General features: G+C 52.7%; 1 protein-coding gene and 1 long non-coding RNA gene across 3 annotated transcripts in view; one reads left to right on the top strand and one right to left on the bottom strand.

Moving 5' to 3' along the window:
• Positions 1-16,808, bottom strand: part of SIL1 (SIL1 nucleotide exchange factor) — a 99,907-nt gene extending 83,099 nt beyond the window's left edge. Inside the window, exon 1 of one of the 2 annotated variants that reach the window (XM_027745130.2) lies at positions 16,792-16,808. Coding sequence is in view for 1 of the 2 variants with exons in the window: in XM_039385485.1 (XP_039241419.1) it covers positions 6,943-6,981 (39 nt within the window). In the remaining variant the exon portion in view is untranslated. Of the gene's footprint in view, positions 1-6,942; positions 6,997-16,791 lie in introns of those variants that run through there. The other variant, XM_039385485.1, reaches the window with a different exon arrangement.
• A 256-nt stretch (positions 16,809-17,064) lies between these two features.
• On the top strand, positions 17,065-18,342 carry LOC120324077. Its single transcript, XR_005565079.1, has 3 exons — positions 17,065-17,259; positions 17,884-17,991; positions 18,075-18,342. It is a non-coding gene; the product is annotated as an uncharacterized LOC120324077 (long non-coding RNA).
• Positions 18,343-18,811: the final 469 nt, after the last annotated feature.

Genomic DNA, 18,811 nt, shown 5'->3' with positions numbered 1-18,811 from the left:
AGGGGCCACGCTCCGCCCTGGCTCAGCACGATCCCAAAATTCCAGGGGCTGCAGCGGGTGTGCCACCAGCAGCCCTCAGACCCTCCGCGCCAGGGAGCGACCGCTGAGTCCAGCACGGAGCGTACAAAAGCAGAGCGTGCCTCAGAGATCAGAGGACTGAGTTTATCATTTATTATTTATAAGAAACGCATCTCTCTGAATTCCTGGCAGCTGCTCTCGCAGGGCTCTGCGACTGCCTGCACTCCCTCACTCTGCAGAGCTCTGGGGCCAGCAAGGACGTTCAAACCCACACCAGAGCACAGGGGCTGATTTGCACCAATTTAAGATTTGCCTGGAGACAAGAGATGTGCAGAGACCTTCAGGACAGACATCCTGCTGAAAGCTGCCACACTGCCTAACCTCAACCACGGGAAAGAGCTTTCCCCTTCCTCCTCACCTCCCCAAACCCCAGCTGGAAACACCTCTCCTCCTGCCCCTACCCATTCCCTTCTCCCGCTCCTTGCTGCAATTTCCCATGCACAGCACATATAATTGAGTGATATTCCCCCCCCCCCCTCAGATCTATCACTTCAATCAGTCCCTATTTGCAAGGTGACACCTTGGCTCACACTAACCCAGGAGTCTGCCAGTGTTCAGTGTGGGTTTTTTACCCCCTCTGCTTTCCTGAGCTTGGAAATCTAAGAGGAAAGAAAGCACACACTGCACCAGCCAGGCCCCAGGGTGCCCTGATGTCCCACTGCTGGTGGGACAGAGCCAAAGTTTTAGCTGGCATATTCCCAGCCTCTCTGGAAACAGGTTTTGTATTTTCCAAGTTCCTGCTGTTCACTTATGTCTCTCACATGAAATAACAACCTCCTTCTCCTGTCAGATGCCACCTTCCCTATAAAGGGACTCAATTAAGAGGTTAAAAAAACCTGCAAAATTCCGGCTCAGTGTTACAGAAATCCCACGGTGATGGATCAGGCACACAACTCCTACAGCAGCACCAGCACCGCTCTGCAGCCCCAGGACAACCATCCATCCCCTGTGGCTGTACATCCACCAGGAACCTCCTGGAAGGTTTCCCATGGGCATGGCCAAGCCAAGGACACCCCGTGCCACAGCCCTGTGGAGCCCCTGGCACAGGGGTGTCCCCACAGCGGGCAGTGAAGGACTTCTCCAGCCGCCCTATTGATCCAGCGGGAACAGTGAGCTGTGAAGTTTATGACAAATGCATTTTCTCACCTCTGCACAGTGCACCGGGCATGGTGACAGCTCTTACTGCCCGTGAGGACCTGGGGGACAGGGAGAGGAGGGACAGCAGGGAGCACATGGCATGTGGGCAGCAAACATGGGGCTCACCCATGGCCTAGCTGTGTGGCCAGGGTTAACATGGCGTGGATTCAACCTGCAGGATTCATTTCATGGGATGCCTGGCTGGATGTCCAGCTCAGCACCTCCCTTGCAAGTGAGCTGGGCTCCCCAGTGCTTCCAGTTTTGTGGCAAGGTCCCAGTTGAAAAGGTGAAGACCACTGGGAACCATCTCGTGGGCTAAACCAACTCAGGACCTGCCAGACTGGCACCAAAACTCAGAATAAAGCCCTAAGAAGCCAAAGTCAAACCCTCCCCTTAAGGGGAATAAGGAGCTCCCTGGGGATGAACATAACTAAGCAGGTTCCCTCCTGGTTTTGTCCCAGATCCCTGCATCAATCCAGACAAGTCCCACGCTGGAGCTCAGTTGCTCCATTTGTAACATGGACACCGTGGTTACAACTGAGGGAATTGTGGGGCTCCTTCCACTGAGGTCTCCATCACTGTCTTTCTGTGCTTGGATGAAAGGCATAATCCAAGTTTGTTTATTTTTTTCACTGCATTAGTGCCTTCACAGTGGTCTCAGAGGATGCCTTTGTTAAGCAATTAAATTAGCCCTGGGACAGGAATGAGCACGAAGGGAGAGCTGAGAGACTGCCACTGCCATCATCTAGAACTGACACACATGGTGGTTTCCATTCCTGTACCCAGGCTTTTCCCACCAAGACTGAAAAGCGAGTCCTGTTCCCCAGTTATCAGAGCCTCCCCGGGCTGAAGCCAAAGCAGAACAGCCAGTCACAGCAGGCAGCATGCCTTCAGCGGGGATTTTCCTAAGGAAATTTAAAATAAAAAGAGCTCCAAGGGCTGCAAATGCAGAAGTAAATGCACAGACATAGAAAGCTGAAAGCGAACACAATTCCTTCCCTCTCCTGTTGTTCGTCATCTGCCACCTCTACTTTGGGGAACGATTTGTTGCCTTTTAGAGCTATTTATATGTTACTTGTAGCACTGCATGGAAAAAACACTTTGAAATGTTACACTGCACCATCCTTATTAAACAATCCCTCAGGCACCACGGAATTGCTCCAGCCAAGTGAAGGACACTGCACATTTGCCTCCTCAGGGGTAGGTGCCAGAGAAGGCCTCACAGGTCTCTCTGGAGGCCTGACTGCTGTTATCAGATGGCCCAGATCATCCACAAGATTTGTGTCCTTCCTGTTGCCATCCTGCTTTTTGCCTCGTCAGCCTCTGCTAAGCTGAGCTTTGATCCCCCAAGTGATTCCTGGTTCAGGGACCTTCTTTCCTTTTGCTGCCCAGACATGAAGGACACGGAGCTGGAGCTCCTCAGCACCTCGGCTTCAGACAGGAAGGCTTTGATGTGGCACAAAGTGCCTGGCTCTGAGATTCCTCTGGTCTCTTCAAACAGCAGCAAAGCCACGGCTTGTGATCTGTGCAAAAGGGCATTTTCCTTGGGGAATGGAAGTCACACCAGCCTTCACATCCACCTTGTCACAGCAGAACAAGCTGCACTGGTGCTTCAAAGAGCTCCTCAGCCTTAAATCGCTGTAACACGGTGACAAAGTGAAGAACCTGCCTCTGAACGTCCCCTGGATCCCAGTGGAGTTGTGAAACAGTATTTCTGTGAATGCCTTTGCCAGCACAGGACCCTGCACGTGCCAGAGTCACACAAGCCACCGCACTCGAGGGCTGTGGGGTCCGCACGGCTCCTCTGCACAGGGAAGGCTCCAGCAAGTGCTCAGCTACAGATATCTGAACTGTAAGGCTGGGCCATGCAGGTGTGCACAGTGAAGGGTCATGAAGAGAGAACTAAAGCAGTAGTAAAGTAGTAATAGTAAAGCTCCCAGGCCACAGGTCCCTCCTGAGCTCCAGGACCGTGCTCCCTGCTCCCCAGAGACATGGGGTTCACTCAGCAGCAGCACCTTGGCTCCATCCCATTGTCCCTCAGCCACAGCAGCCCAAAACCTGCACTGGGGAAGGACGACAACAGAGACATGACCAGAACTGAGTGGGTTTCCTCCACGATTTTCCCTTCCAAGGGACAATGAATATGTTTGCAACCTCCACACCTTCTCATCTCTGCACTGTTTCTCATCTGGAGCTCGGATCAACAGCAGGAGATCAGACACTCAAAGGGAACATCCTTTTGGTAAGAACACCCTATAAAGAGCCATTTCATGGACTGACATTTCAGTAGCTGAGCAGCACCAGTCCACCAAGGGTCCTTCCTTAGGCAGTCCTGGCTGTCGCTGCATCTGCTGTCTCTGCAGACACCGTGACACCCAACACAGCAGCCAAAGGACACAGGGATCTTCACTCTCCATTTTTTGGCCTTTGCTGTAAGGCTACTGGCAAAGCCAAGGACACGAATGCTCCCTGCCTGCTGGCAGAGCTGGCAGCCACAACACTCTCAGCTCTGATCAAAGATGCACCTGCAGCACCTTCCTCTCTGCCATGAGACAGCAGAACACCCTGAGCAGCTGCTTCTGCATCCCAGCGGTGCCACGGCAGGTGGGGACATGGCACATCTACGCCAGGACTGCCAGGCCACGTCTGTTCAGAGTGGCCACAACAACCACAGACTTCAGCTGTCCCCTCCTGCATGCAGATTTAATCCCAAACTATTCTACAGCTTCTCCATCAGCTGCCATCTAAATGCAGCTGCCCTGTGAATCCAGGCTGTTTCAGTGACAGCCTCCCCAGTGACTTCCAGGGACCACACACGTCACACGTAAAGACAAGCTTTGGCACCGACCCCAACCAGGGAGTGAGAAATCTCCCTGCACCCAGAACTGGGCAGGGGCAGTTACTCACATGTCGAAGGGCTGCCAGCAGTGGGAACAGGCTGCATATGTTTCCCAAGGCAAGGACCCTGTCATTTATGCAATAAATGGCACATTTATTCTGCTATTCAGGAAGAAATAATAATTACAGTGGCCTGCAGTCTCCAGCTCTTTCAACTCTGTACTTAAAGAGCAAGCAAAAAAAGACCAAAGCAAACAGCACTTCCACAAAAACCTCTGAACTGGCTTTTAGCTGCTGGACAAAAGCAGGGCAGCAGGAACTGCTCCACATTGTCCCATCCCGTTCCTGTTTCATAACAGCAGCCTGGTACTGCAGGCAAAGCACGTCAGGAGGCAAAGCACTGCTCGGGTGCTTGAGCTGCCCTGACCCTCAGCCTGTGCCTCAGCACAGCGCTCCAGGTGTGCCCTGACATGTGCTCCTGCCGTGCTCGCTTCATCTCAGGGCAGGGAGCCATGAGCCAGGCTGGGCACCGGGTGGGCTCTGCATGGCCAAGGGCACTGGGACAGTGTCAGAGGAGCCAGGGCACACCATGGGTCTGTCCACGAGCACAGCCACGGGATCCTCCCTCACAAACACGTCCCCAGCGCACATAACTCTCCGTCTAATGAAGCTCTCAGCCCTGTTCCGGGGGAGATTTACAGAGAGCTTTTTTTCTCTTGGAAGCAATAACAGATGGACAGCAGGAAAGAGAAGAAATTAATGAACAGGTAATCATTCCCAAAGTTGCAAATAGGAGCGATTCCTCACCCTGAGACAACTCTGGAAAACAAGATTAAAATGCTTAGGGGACATATTCTTGAAACTGCAGGTAATAGAACAGATAAAATGTATTTACAGTATCTCACGGGGAACGTGTACTTTTTATTCTGCTGAGAAATGTAATCTTCCACTCCTCACTGCAGAGTTAAAAGGGTGCCCCAAAAAAAGCAACTTAACAAAGTGTCTTTAATGGCACCTGGGTCCTGTTCCAGAACACAGGCTCTCCTCTGCTCCACACTCCAACGCACAACAGGAGCCACAGCCAGCACCTGCAGCAACACCCAGCACACAAACATGAACAATCTATGCAAACAGCGCAGTTTAACAACAGCAAAGGGGAGGCTGGAATGGGAGGGGGGTTAAAGACATGCTCCCTCCACTGATGTCTCCTAAGGGAGGAGGAGGGCAGGCCTGCCTTCCTCAACTTCCCAGTGCCTGCAGAGCCGCAGCTGCCAGCGAACACACTGTGCCTCCAGTAGCCGCCAGCAGAAACAATTTGTCATGTGTCAGATCAAATAAACTCTTATGAGGCCACTGTACTCCCTGAAGCAGATGGCTGCCAAACTCCAAAGGAGAAATCCAAGAAAGCGAGCCGGCCGGTGTCAGACCCAAGTGCTCTCGGAGCCCAGCACACTCCTCACTGTGAAGCACGGCAGCACACAGGCCCACACAGCACTCCCACGTGGGGCAGCCACCAGCACCAGCCATGACTAACAAGAATCTGGTGTTTGAATTATCACACATAGTCCAGAAACTCCTCATCCAGTGGCACAGCTCCTCACTCATCCTCGGGAGGTCTGAGGAAGGTTAATGCCTGTCAAAGAGGCTCAGTGTGGGAATATGCTGCGATGGATTATCACCCATCTGAGCAAATGGCCCTCCCCTCCCAGCCAGCACGTGCTCTCTCACAAGTGAATTCCCTCAAAATTGAATTACAGATTACTAATTTTTCCTTTTAAATAGTCCTAGAGCCTTTTTTTTGTTCATTCCTGAGCACTATTGCAGTTTCCCATGCCCTGCACTTGTGCCGTTCCAGACCTCGTGTCGAGGTCCCTTGCAGTCACCCTCCTCGCTGCACAGTCCTGCAGGAACCATTAAAGCACAGAGCCTGGAATGTCCTTCTCTCTGTGATCCTGCTGGGCAGGAGAATAAGCCCCTAAAACTACTCTGGGCACATCTGCAAGGGTTAATCATGCCAGCAGTACTGTGGGGAACACAAACCACTCACCTGCTCCTGCAAAGACCAGGCTCAAGCACTCACTGGTCTGCACTGAGGGCACATCTCTCAGCCCATGGCTCAGCCACTGGCTCCAGATGTTCCAGTGTGCTCCATCTGGGAGCAGCCACCTGAGCCCTGCCACAGCCAGAAAAATTGCTCTTTCCACAGAAGATGAGTAATGGTCCCGGGAAAATGAGTCTGCAAGAGGCCCGAGGTTCCTGGATGCTTTTGCTTATGGCAAAGCAAGAGTGGCTGGGGAAAAAAGGCTGAAGATCCAAAGAAGGGACAGCAGAAGCAGGACACATTGCTTCAAGTCACCAAAAAGCAACTGTCTGTCCCAAAACTCAGCAACAGAGCCTCGAGTGACACTACATAGCAACAAAAAGAAGTGAAAAAATGAGAAATCTGGCAGCCTAATGCAAGGCACAAGGGAAGAACAAAATCAGGCACAGGGCATTCCCCTTGGCACAAGCAGTACCAGCACAAACCTCAGCTGTGTGGGGGTTTATCCAGTTTAATTAAAGAGTATCTGATGCCTAATGACAAGTTTTATTTAGCGATCCTTTTATCTGTACCAGGACTCCTCTCCAGCCACAGGCAGTGAGCACAGGACCCCATCGTGCCAGCCTTCCTTGGGCAGGATTCTCCCTCCCTAGGACCCTCCCAGCAGCACAGCACACCCCCTCAGCCAGGCACCGGGAGAGCTGGAAAGGACTGGCGGGGCTGCTTCCAGCGAGGAGCACAACACAGGCTGTTCCCGGAGTGCGGGAAGTGTTACCCGAGATCCCGAGGAGGGGGGGGGTGAGCAGACACAGGTCTGTCATCGACAGCGATGTTTTTCATGAACTTACAGTCAGGAGCCAGGGTCTCCCAGGTTCCCAGGTTTCCATGCTCCATTTCCACCCTGAAGCCCTGTGGACAGTGACCCAGCCTGGCTCAGGGCCAGCCCCAGGCACAGCCCTCACTCCCAGCCCACGATCCCTCTGCAGGCAGGTTAAGCAGGCAAAGCTTTAGCCATCAACCCCGGCCACGGCTTAACTCACATCTCTGAACGGAGGCTCTTCCTCTGAAAAATTTATGCTTTTTCCAGCTCTCTGACTCAGAGATATTTCACAGAGAATCAAAGAGCTGTAGCGCTGTGGGAGTCCAGGGCACCCGCGCCGACTCCCTCAGCAAGTTCTGGTTCTCTTTCTAAACAATGGCAAATTCTCCAGACACTTGGAAAGAACCAAACCTACCTCAGCCACCAGAGCCAGGCAGAACTGAACCACCTCAAGCACAAGTCCTGTGAGGAGAGGCTGAGGGAGCTGAGGTTGTTCATCCCGGAGGAGGCTCAGGGGAGACCTCCTGACTCTCTGCAACTCCCTGCCAGGAGGTTGTAGCCAGGTGGGGGTCGGGCTCTTCTCCCAGGAACCAGCAGTAGGACAAGAGGGCTGGGTCTTCAGCTGTGCCAGGGGAGGTTTAGGTTGGATATTAGGAAGAAATTTTTTACAGAGAGAGTGATCAGACATTGGAATAGGCTGCCCAGGGATTCACCATCCCTGGAGGTGTTTAAGGTGAGACTGGATGTGCCATGGTCTGGGAACCACGGCGGGGTTGGATCAAGGGTTGGACTTGAGGATCTCAGAGGTCTTTTCCAACCCAGTTGATTCTATGATTCTGTGATCTCGCCCCCTCCTCAAGCCTGAACAAAGGAGCCCATTTACAGTGTCACCCGTGAATTCCTTTACCCCAGAGCACGTGGACAAGTGCCAGCTGTGAGTGCCATGATGATTCCCAGCAGCCTCCTGCTGACCTGGAACAGGCTTCCCAAGCTTCTCCACATCTATTGTGTACTTGATTACCCCACACTCGCTGGAAGAAAAGGAATGAAATGCACTCAAGAGCCACTTGGTGATTCCTGATCTGGGTACAACAATGCTGGTTGCAGCAACACCATGTTTCCTTCCCAGCACCCTCCCTGTCCAGTCACCAGAGACAGAACAAGGACCTCACACCCAGCCCCTCTATTCTGTCACCCTGGCAAGGGCCCTTCTGGACAAGCCATCACACGCTACTCAACAACACGATATTCTGAGTCCAGGGCTTGCAGCAGCACTTTGAGCACCCACAGCTCCTTCTGGAAATTTTCCACAGTGTAACAGTTTATTCTGTGGGCAGGAAGAGAGCAAGGAAATTAATTAAGTCAAAGTAAGAAGAAAAAACTCCTAAAGTGAGTTAACTGCAGCAGTTGTGAGTGGGCCAAGTCCATTTTAAGGGCTATGTGTTTTCACGTCCATGGTCTTGGAAAAGAAAATGGAGTGACTTTGTTCTGTATGCATATTGTCCACCATTTGTTATTGTCTGTCTATTGATGCTTACTTGAAAAACAAAATTTAATTAAATCCCACAGTACTGCATGGCCTGCCTTTGAAATATGCCCGCATTAGTGGATCATTACAGTAAATGAAATACAGCTTCATATCGGATTTTTCAAATAATGTCCTAAAACAGTTACAAATTAAATAATACTCTTGCAGAGAGAAATTAAGAGACACAGTGTTTAGCAAGGGCAAAGAAATGTTTACAGATGAAGTCTGGAATGAGACGTGGAGGCAATGAGGCAGAGAGGGGCCAGAGGGCTCTTCCAGACCTTGTTAGGACAGTTCTCTGTGTCCCAGAAACCAGACAAGGAAAGAGTGCACCGAGGGAGGCAAGAGGAAAAGGCAGTGTCCCCAATCCCCCAAGGATGTCAGCATGAGCAGACAGGGGTTGGGGTGTGTTGGAACAGCCTGCCAACACAGGAAGGTGTTTCTGCATGCAGGAGAGCTCAGTGCACCCACACACCCTTCACATCCCTTGGAAACCCAACCAGTCATGGGAAAGTGAAGCCTTGCAACCAACTCGGAGCAGTGAAAACCTGGACACTGAGTGGGATGAGAAAAGGGATGCAGGAATCGCAGAATAGTTTGGGTTGGAAGGGGTCTCATAATCCAGTCCAATCCCCCTGCCAAGGCAGGGTCACCTGGAGCAGGTGACACAGGAACATATCCAGGTGGGTTTGGAATGTCTCTGGAGAGGGAGACCCCAGGCCCTTCCTGAGCACCTGTTCCAGTGCTCTGCCACTGTCCCTGGAAAATTCTTGTTGAGGTGAAACTTCTTGTGTTTTAGTTTATGCCATTACCCCTCATCCTGTCACTGGGCACCATTGAAGAGTCTGGCACCATCCTTTTGACATCCACCTTTGAGATATTTATATGCATGGAGGAGATCCCCTCAGTCTTCCCTTCTCTAGACTAATCAGGCCCAGCTCCCACAGTCTCTCCTCATAAGAGATGCTCCAGACCCCTCATCACCCTCTCCCGTAGCTCCTTGTCTTTCTTGTACTGAGGAGCCCGAGCTGGGCCCAGCCCTGCAGATGTGCCTGCCCAGGGCTGGGCAGAGGGGCAGGATCCCCTCCCTGCCCTGCTCCAAGGCTCTCCCTGATGAAACCCAGGATCCCATTGGCCCTCCCAGCCACAAGAGCACACTGCCAGCTCATGGTCAACTTGTCACCCACAAGGAAGGCACTCTTGTGGCAGGATGAGGAATATATATACAGGGAGAAGGAAAGCAGCGGGAGGTTTGGCATCCCAGGGTAAGTAGAAGCACAAGTGGGTTAGTGAGTCAGCGCCGGGCACGGCGGCAGCGCCTGGTGTGGAACAACGCGGAGCGGCGTGTTAAAAGCCAGTGAATATTGCATGAGCCTTACAGCTCTGGCTTGAAGAGATTTTTTCCTTAATAGCACCTGGGGTGACGCCAAGTGTTCTACAATTTATTTACTCTGAGAAATCATTTTCTCCTAAATAAGCGCAGCCCGTTACCACATCCTTCTTCCCGTGAGCCCGGGAAAGGCTGTGCCCTGCACCTCCTATGGTCTCATCTCCAAGGTGATGCACCAGCTCAGGTACTGCCTCCAGCAAGAAGGTAAAATTCCCCAAAGGAAAGGCTGCACCTGCCTCCAAGGACAGGCTGAACCTCCCCCCAAAACAGGCTGAACCTTCCCCCAAAGGACAGGCTGAACCTCCCCCCGAGGAAAGGCTGAACCTCCCCCCGAGGAAAGGCTGAACCTCCCCCCGAGGAAAGGCTGAACCTCCCCCCAAAGGACAGGCTGAACCTCCCCCTGAGGAAAGGCTGAACCTCCCCCTGAGGAAAGGCTGAACCTCCCCCTGAGGAAAGGCTGAACCTCCCCCTGAGGAAAGGCTGAACCTCCCCCTGAGGAAAGGTTGAACCTCCCCCAGGAAAGGCTGAACCTCCCCCAGGAAAGGCTGAACCTCCCCCAGGAAAGGCTGAAGGTGGCCGAGCTCTCATCAGCACAAGCCTTGGCCCGAGGTGCTGGCTTTCCCAAGAAGCAGAGCATGCTAGCCTAGCCTACAAGCAGGCTGGAAACAAAGAAAAAACCTTCCAAGGGCACCTCTGGATCCATTTTACAGGAAAACAGAAGATTCCCAGCTGCTGCCCATACCAGGGACCAGCAAGCAAGAGACACGTTCCCGTAGGTCCTGCTGAGTTCTCATCAGCACGTGAATCTATAATTTAGAGGAAAAACGTTCAGCCTGGCATATAATCACTGAAAGCTGTCAAATTCCAGCCCATGCAGGGCTTCCTCTGCGGAAATGATTCTGCTCTGGGACCCAGGGACTCCTCAGCAACTTCATGTCACAAAATCAGGTGATCCCTTACACGTTGCCTTATCTATCCTACAACAGTAACGAGCTCTGGGACCCCACAGCACTAACAGCACATAGAAATGTTGGGCAAAACCCACCGGAATATAAAAAATACAGCCCAGGATCCTTTCTAAAGGAATAATAGGGTGGTAGAGGGGCATTGGGAGTGACATAACAGAGCTGGCACATGGAGCATGTGGGGAAAGAGGTTGTGATGAGGCTGTGGGGGCCGGACTGTGGAAGGCAGAGCCAGCACAGCCCAGTGCCCTCCTCTCCTCTCATACCAAAGGCTCCATTGGGATCAACAAGTCCAGGCCGCTCACCTGGACACCCCCAAATGCTCTCCCATCAGGCAGATTCAGGCTGGCTTTGTGCTTTCCAGGCTGTGGCAAAGCCTCCCCGACACTTCAAAGCAGCACAACCAGCTGGCACCAAGGATGGAGATTGCTGAGGCTCCACAGCCTGCCTGAGGTGGGAGCAATCCAGGGGTACCACTGTCCTCAGGTAGTACGAGCACCAGAGGGTGAAAATGAGCAGGTTCACATCCTGGTATTCCAAGAAACTCCTCTCCTCCTCTGAACATAGCCAAAATGAAGTCTGAACATCTAAAGCATCCCAGACTGCCAATCCCAGTTTGCCAAAGGAAATAAAGGGAATGGGATGTCCGAAATGGAGACAGGGGTGCAGCCCAGGCACCTCTGGAATGCCCTGCTCCTACAGTTCAAGGTTAAACACCTCCTTTGCACTGACTTCTGAAACTGCCTCTCTCAGAAGCTGCACCAGGTAATTAGAATCATTATAACTATTATTAGACCATAATATTATTATAGCATTTTTGCTACACTTGACATCTGTTGGCTCATAGATTTAACTGGTACATAAGAAATAACTGTGCAGAGATTTCTTGCAAATGAGCAGCAACATGGAAGACATTACAGCATTCTGCGATAAAGAAGTTAATTTTATGGACGTACGCCTGAAATAAAAATTCTAAAATTAAGTTAAACCCTTAAAACCCCTTGTTAAAGGAATTATTTGCGTTTAAAGTAGGCAGCCATTAAGAAAATCCTGAGTTTTCTTCAGATGCTTAAAGGCATATACCTGGCTTGGTATTTTCTTCAGACCAACATATGTATCTTCTTCCCACCTGCTCCAGTGATCCAGAGGTTTCTGGATCATCCTCCCATTTTCCTTTTTGTCTCTCTGCAGCAGGCACTTGAATTATTTGGGCAGAGTCTAACTGCACAGGGAACCGGTATAATCAGGGCTCTTACAACCTGCTGACTGCAAATCCTATAGAATTATCAGCAAGCACACATCTAGAATAAAATACAGCTTCTTGCAGCCCACGAAGCCCAAAGGGCTTTGCAAACTGGGCTTGGGATGCAATTTATCCATCAGTGAGATTCTGCTGTAATCCAGAGTGGAACACAACCTTTCTACCCATATTTAACTACAGCACACAGCCCCCGAGAGACAAGTAAGGAAGAATTCAACAAAAACCACAGGAACACTTTAGGGAGGTTGGAATTTTCTCCCCTGGAACTGAAATTTGGTCAGGGCACCCACCGGGGTGGTGCCTGCAGGTCCCTCCAACTCAGGATACTCCACGATTCTACGACTCAACCATCAGGCATGGACCAACCCAGGAGAACAAACAGGACACAGCATCTCCACCCCGTGATGGTGTCCCTGAGGCACAGCTGGAGGGAACAGCTGTGGACAGGTACCTCAAGTTACCAGCCTGGAGAGGAGGGAGAGATGAACCCCACAGAGGAACCCTGCATTGTCCTTCAATTCAGTGGGGCCCAAATTTCACCCCACAGTGACACCAATGTGCAAAGAAAGATGGAGTGGAAGAGTATTTCAGAAAAGGACCAACCTCTTAAAATTCCAACAGCTGAACCCAGCAGCTCAGTCCTTACAGAACTCAGGGTGGGTAGAGCTGGCCCTGTCTGGGCAGTGACATTTTCTTCAGTGAAATCTATTTCAGCTCAAGGAATTCCTCCTCCTTAAGCAAAATTGGCACTAAGGCAGAGCCCTGGTGGAACGAGGTATCCTGCAACCTCTCCCCTAGTGACACTAGTCAGGGATAAAAATGAGTGTCATTAATTTCTCCAGAGCAAGTAATTTTTAATTCTTTCAGAGCAGAGCAACCACACAAGGAACTGGGAATTGCTTGAGGAGAAAAACGTATTTTTACTACCTTAGTCACACACAGACAAGCCCAACTCTCACTGAGGAGAGACCTGTGGACAAACAAAGGGGAGCGGGACATGCTGGACACAAATTCCTCCCACACATATTCTGCTGCTCAGGGAGTTCTGGAATTGCCTCAGAGCCATCCCAGTCCCAGCGAGCACCAGCAAGAAGCCCCAGGTAAATAAAGTTCTTGAAAGCTCTTGAAAACCACCTGAGCTTTCAGAAACAGAGCACAAATCCCCCTGTACAGAGACCTGCCCATCACACCTCCGACCAGCACAAAGCAGGCTTTTCACTCTATCCATCCAATGCTTTCAAAAACCAGAGGAGCTGGGACTAAGTCTAGGTGAGCTCACCTTAATGAAGCCCAGTACTCATTACTAACTAAGAAAAAAGAGACCAACCAAAGCAACTCAACCCCACACACTTTAGGGGTAGCTACCAGCAATTCCATGTCACCACAGGAGAAATCCTCATGTCTGGGCTCTCAGAGCTCAGCCCAGGTCTGCTTCTGTTCATTCTTTTCATTAATGCCTGAACAACAGAGAAAGCACTTTTCTAAAACCTGAAAGGATGCCCAGCAGTTAAGAGCTGGAAGCACTCTGGAGGTCATGATCGGAATTGATAAACTGAAGGAAAGTTCCCAAAACACCCACAAATCAATAGAAAGAAAAGCCAGGAAAACAATGCAAAGAACTGCACTTGGAAACAGCACAAACAGAGATTGAGCACAAAGAGAGGCCAGGGGAAAGCTCTCCAGGTGGGGGGAATGCTGAGGAAAATCAGGGACGGGCCTAAATGTGCCAGTGCTGTGACTCCACAGCTCCAGCTGTGAGGAGCTAAACATCTCCGTGGTCTGGGAACATAAAATTCCCAGTTCTGGGCTCCATGCCAGGTATCACCTCTAAGTCACAGACAGACCAGAGAATCTGGGCAACTAGTGGAGCACTCAGCAGTGTAAAACACAGCACCCCATACCACCTGCAGAGGGGTTTCTCCATCCCGCTCCCTCCAGGGCTGGTACCAGCTCTCAGACTTTAACAGGGTCTACAAGAAGGACAACCATCCATTGGGCTCCCCATTCTGTGACAGCAAGAGCTGACCTGGCTGCTCAGTTCGCTGCAAGGGAGAGTTAGACAAGCAGTCAGGCTCTCTGAGACTGGGATTCCATCAGGGCCCAGAGGGAACTGGCCCCTGCCCAGATCTGCACCACCACCCAGCACTGCCCAGCCGGGAGCCAAGTATCTCTCACCTGGCTCAGGACATATGGACAAGGAGGCTGCTCCAGCCCTGCATTTCATTTTAGCATCCTCCATCTGGCCACTCCTACAGCAGTGACAGAGCCAAATGAACAGCCTCTTCTTCCCCAAAATACAACAGAGCTCCTCATCCCACTGCAGGGGCACCCACACACTACAGGCACCATAGAGCACCATAACCATTTCCATTCACACCTTCATTATCCTTCACAAACGAAGCTCTTCAGCTTCATTTCCCATGCAGGGGGATGGGATGCACCCCTGGAGAAGGGCTTCCCTCCTCCCCTCTCACCCCACACAGCCCCACCAACCTCTGGGACTGGCTGGAGCCTGTAAGGGTCATCACCCAGCCCTCCCTACCCCAGACAGGATAATTTGAGGGGCTCATTGCTGAAGGAATTGAAGTAATTGCAACAAGGTGTTCCAAAGCAGGTGAGAGCAGCTGATGCCATCAGCACACCGACAGCTTGGGAGAAATCCAGCAAGGGGGTAAGAGCTACAAATCCCATGCAAAAGCAGGGCTTAACTTCCAGGAACATTTAAGATTTCCCAATGACTCGAGGGGATTTGGAGTTTTTCTGAGCTGCCTTGTAAACCGCAGCCAGAATGGATTTGACAAAGCCCTGGTTAGCAGGCACTGTCTCCCTTCGCAGAGCTGCTTCCCAGAGATCCCCAGTGTTGTGTCATTTCTCACTGCAGGTGCTAAGAATATCTGGGTGTTAATAAAAAAATAGCAACTGGCTTTACAGAGAACTTATCAACAAAGCACTGAACAAATCTTAATTAGAGCTGATTCACCTCCCTCACGAGCGTGAGTTAAATGTTCTTTCTCAGAGGAGAACAAGTGAGGAGAGCTGAGGGGGGTTATAAAAGCCACGGAGGGAGTCAGTAGCAGAGAGGATTAGCACACAGAAAGGCTGACTGTTATCCCTAAATTTATCCCAATAATTCACTGCCTTGCAAATTCAAGGTATGGCTGATGTGCTTTCACCTACCCAGCCCAAGTAGGAGCACACAGAGAGAGCTCTGGGGGTGCTGGAAAGTTTTACAGGTGTTTTATTGCTCAGGCTAAAGAAATTCTCAACAGTAAGAACAGAGGTGGTGGTAGCACCAGCACTGCTCTTGTGCTGCTTTAGGGCATGAGGACAGCACTGCAGGTTCAAGGGCTGTTCTGACAACTCATGAGGAATTGTTTCCAGCTGATTTCTTTAAAAGGATCATATTTGTATCCCTTCAAAACTAGTAAATACGTGGTCACACAGCCAGGGATTCCAGCACTACTGTCACCTGCATTAGCTGCACTCCTACACTAAAGTTTCTGGGAGAATATTTTGGATACTTCCACCGTTTCTGTAAATGCCCTGGAGGCTGCTGAAAAACAACGTGATCCAGGCTGGTCATTTTAAGGCAGGGTTGAGGGAAAGAAAAGACAGAAAAATACAAGTCCATCCCTTAACAATGCTGCTCCCAGAGCACAAATGAATTTAAAGGCTCACACGGAGCAGGGACGCTGCGGCAGCACGTTCGGTAAATGACAGGGTGTGTCATCATCTTCTAACGTCCTCCAGAGACTTATCTGCACTTCAAAGGTTCCTGCCAGGGCTGTGCTCGGAGCAGGCTCTTCCACAGACACTCCACCCCGGCAATGCCTCTGCACGTTACCCTCCTTTGGCAGGCAAACCCAGCAGCGCCGGTGCAGGCAGCTCTGCCTCCGCCCCGCACTGGGACTGGCTCAGTTCTAGCAGCCAAACACTGCAGAGTAAATAACTTGCCCGTAAGAAATTGTATCTACAAAACTTGTTAGTGTAAACCCAGCCATGCTGAGAGGCGGCAGCGCCAGTGCTCTGTCAAAGATCACTCCTCGCCCAAGTGTTAGTCAACCACTGAAGTTAAACATTTTCAGGCAACACTCCAAACAGTGTTTATACACAAAATCCCATTTGCTCAGCATTCGCTCCCCGGCCTTGTGCAACGTGTAATTTTGCGAGTTCTCCAGCCAGAGAGCCATATGCAGGCTCGTACCAAAATAATTAAACAGTTTTAAAATTCAGGCCCTGAAGAAAAATCCATTTTAATGTCCTGGAGCTGCTCCAGCGGTACCAGCACGTTTCTATTCCACAGCTGCCTGGGAGGTCAGTGTGCTCCAGGCAGGACCCAAACTGCGCCTGTTTGGGGCAACTTACGTTTAGATACTTATGTTTGAAACGCCTCAGTGTAAGGGATCCCTGTCCTGCCCCAGAGCGTGGGTAAGTGCCACCACAGGGCCCGCACTGCAGCCCCAGCGGCTGCCTGCCCTGCCCCAGCCCCCGGGGCCGGATACTGCCGTCCCTCACGGCCCGCGCACGTCCGCTCGGAGCCGAAGCGGGGCAGCCCCGGCCCCCTCAAGGCCTCACCGCCGGCTCCGCTCGAACGAGGGCAGCGGCAGCGCAGGGGAGGCAGCGGCCCGTGCCCACAGGGGCCGTGCCGGGGCCGTGCCGGGGCCGTGTCCCGGGGCAGGGCCGCGGCCCCTCAGGACCCCGGCGGGACCTCCCACCCCGTCCCCCCCACTCACCGCTCCGCACTGCGCACGCTCCGCCCGGCCGGCCCGGCCCCGCCCCTTGACCACGCCCCGCCCCTTGACCACGCCCCGACCAATCAGCACTGCCCCTGCCCTCTCTCCTCCCATCGGCCCCGCCCCCCTCCCCTCCACGCCCAATCAGCTCCGTTCTTGACCCCGCCCGCCGGCCCCGCCCGCGCCCCGTGAGGCGGCGGCCGTGCCGCCCTGGGAGGGCCGGGGCCGGGCCGGGCCGGGCCGAGTCTTGTCCGGGCCATGTCCGAGCCGAGCCGTGTCCAGGCCGGGCCTAGTCCCGGGCCTAGCGTTGTCCGGCCAAGCCTTGTCCCGGGCCGGGTCAGGAGCCGCCCTAGCTGTGGGAAAGGCCTGTCCCGGGCAGCGGGCACCGGCCTCGCCGGGGTGTGCAGGCCTGGAGGAGCTCTCCCCTCAGGGAGGGACTGGCTGAGGGACCTTTCCGCGTCGGGTTAGGTTGGGCATCAGGAATTTCTCCCTGGAAAGGGTGTTCAGGCACTGGCAGGGGCTGCCCAGGGAGGTTTGGAGTCCCCATCCCTGGAGGTGTCCAAGGAAGGCCTGGCCGTGGCACTGAGTGCTCTGGGCTGGGGACAAGGTGGGGATGGGGCACAGGGTGGATCCATGGGCTGGGAGGGCTTTTCCAACCGCAGCGATTCCTTCGTTCGTGAAGCCTAGCCATGATTCCATGTTAGGGAAATTGTGTGGAATAAGCAGCTTTGCTGAACATGCGCTGCTGCCGTTCGGGCTGCTCTGGGACCCTCACCCGTGTGGTGGCACCGGGGCTTGATGGGCCCCAGCAGCCCCAGGAGCGGGGGGGAGACGGGAGGGCAGGGACAGCCCTGAGCCCCCGGCACGGGGGTGCAGCCGGGGAGGGGGGCTGGGCCAGGGGGGCTTCAGCTGCCCATGTTGGGGTGTCCTGAGATGCCCTGGCACCGGTGCTGGGAGAGAAGGGGGGGAAATTTGGGATGGGTGCTGGAGGACAGGAGGGGATATTTGAAATGTGTGCTGGGGGACAGGAGGGGATATTCACAAGGATCAGGAGATATTGTTGGACTCACACCTCACATATCTCTGCCACAGGCTGCTTCAGCACCTTTATTTTTCACGTGTTCCGAGGGAGGTCGTGAGGTTTCAGGTAGATACAAGGGTGTCAATTCACAGGCTTGGCACCCCTGGCCCGAGAATGAGGTGAGAAAGTCAGAAAAGGCACAGGGAATGCTGGGCTGCTGCAAGTGTGACCCCACAACTCCCTGTGCCTTGTTCACTTCCAGCACTGTGCTGATTAAAATCAGATGCCAAAGCACTTCCTGCCCCTCTTCCGGTGGTGACTGAATGATGGCATTGCAGAAATGATGGAAAATCCACAGCCAGGAGCTGTGCAACCCTCCCTGGCAAGAGCTGGGCTGTGGCTGAGGAGCAGCCCATGGGATTCACCACACAGCAGCCAAACCCACCCTGCCAACCCCAAAATTAAACTGCAATGCTTAATTATCCAGCTGAGGATGCTCAGGGACAGCAGGTGACAACTGAAGGGGTGGCACAGACCCCTGGGCTGGTGCCCCCGTGGCTCTGCTCACCTATGTGCTGTGCTTTGCTGCTGGCACCCACAGAGATGCTGGAGGCAGGAGATTGACTGTGAGCAAATCTCAGCTTCCCTTTCGAGTAATTGAATGCTTTCAGTCTTTCCAGGTTGGTTGTAAACACCTCAAAAACATAATCTGGAATCAAAGCCCACAAAGCCCATCAGGAGCTTTATTGAGGTTTCTGATTTTTGCTGGGGGTTGTGGTTTCTCAGGCAGCAGTGCTTTCTGGCTCCATGTAACTCCTGGCCTTTGCCTTGCCCTATTCCAGCCGCTTCCTTCTCCTTCCCCTGGGCTCCAGGCCCTCTGTGCTCCTGGAGCAGCATTGCCACAGCTCAGGACATGGCTCCATCCCTGCCCAAACCCTGCTGTCATCTCTCCAGTGGGGCAGGTGAGCTGGATCCAGCTCTGCCCCTTGTTTCTGCCAG

This window comes from Pipra filicauda, unplaced genomic scaffold (assembly GCF_003945595.2).
Source record: "Pipra filicauda isolate LSUMZ 115617 unplaced genomic scaffold, ASM394559v2 scaffold413_size774581_pilon, whole genome shotgun sequence".
NCBI lineage: Eukaryota > Metazoa > Chordata > Aves > Passeriformes > Pipridae > Pipra > Pipra filicauda.
This window is presented reverse-complemented; position numbering and strand designations above follow the sequence as displayed.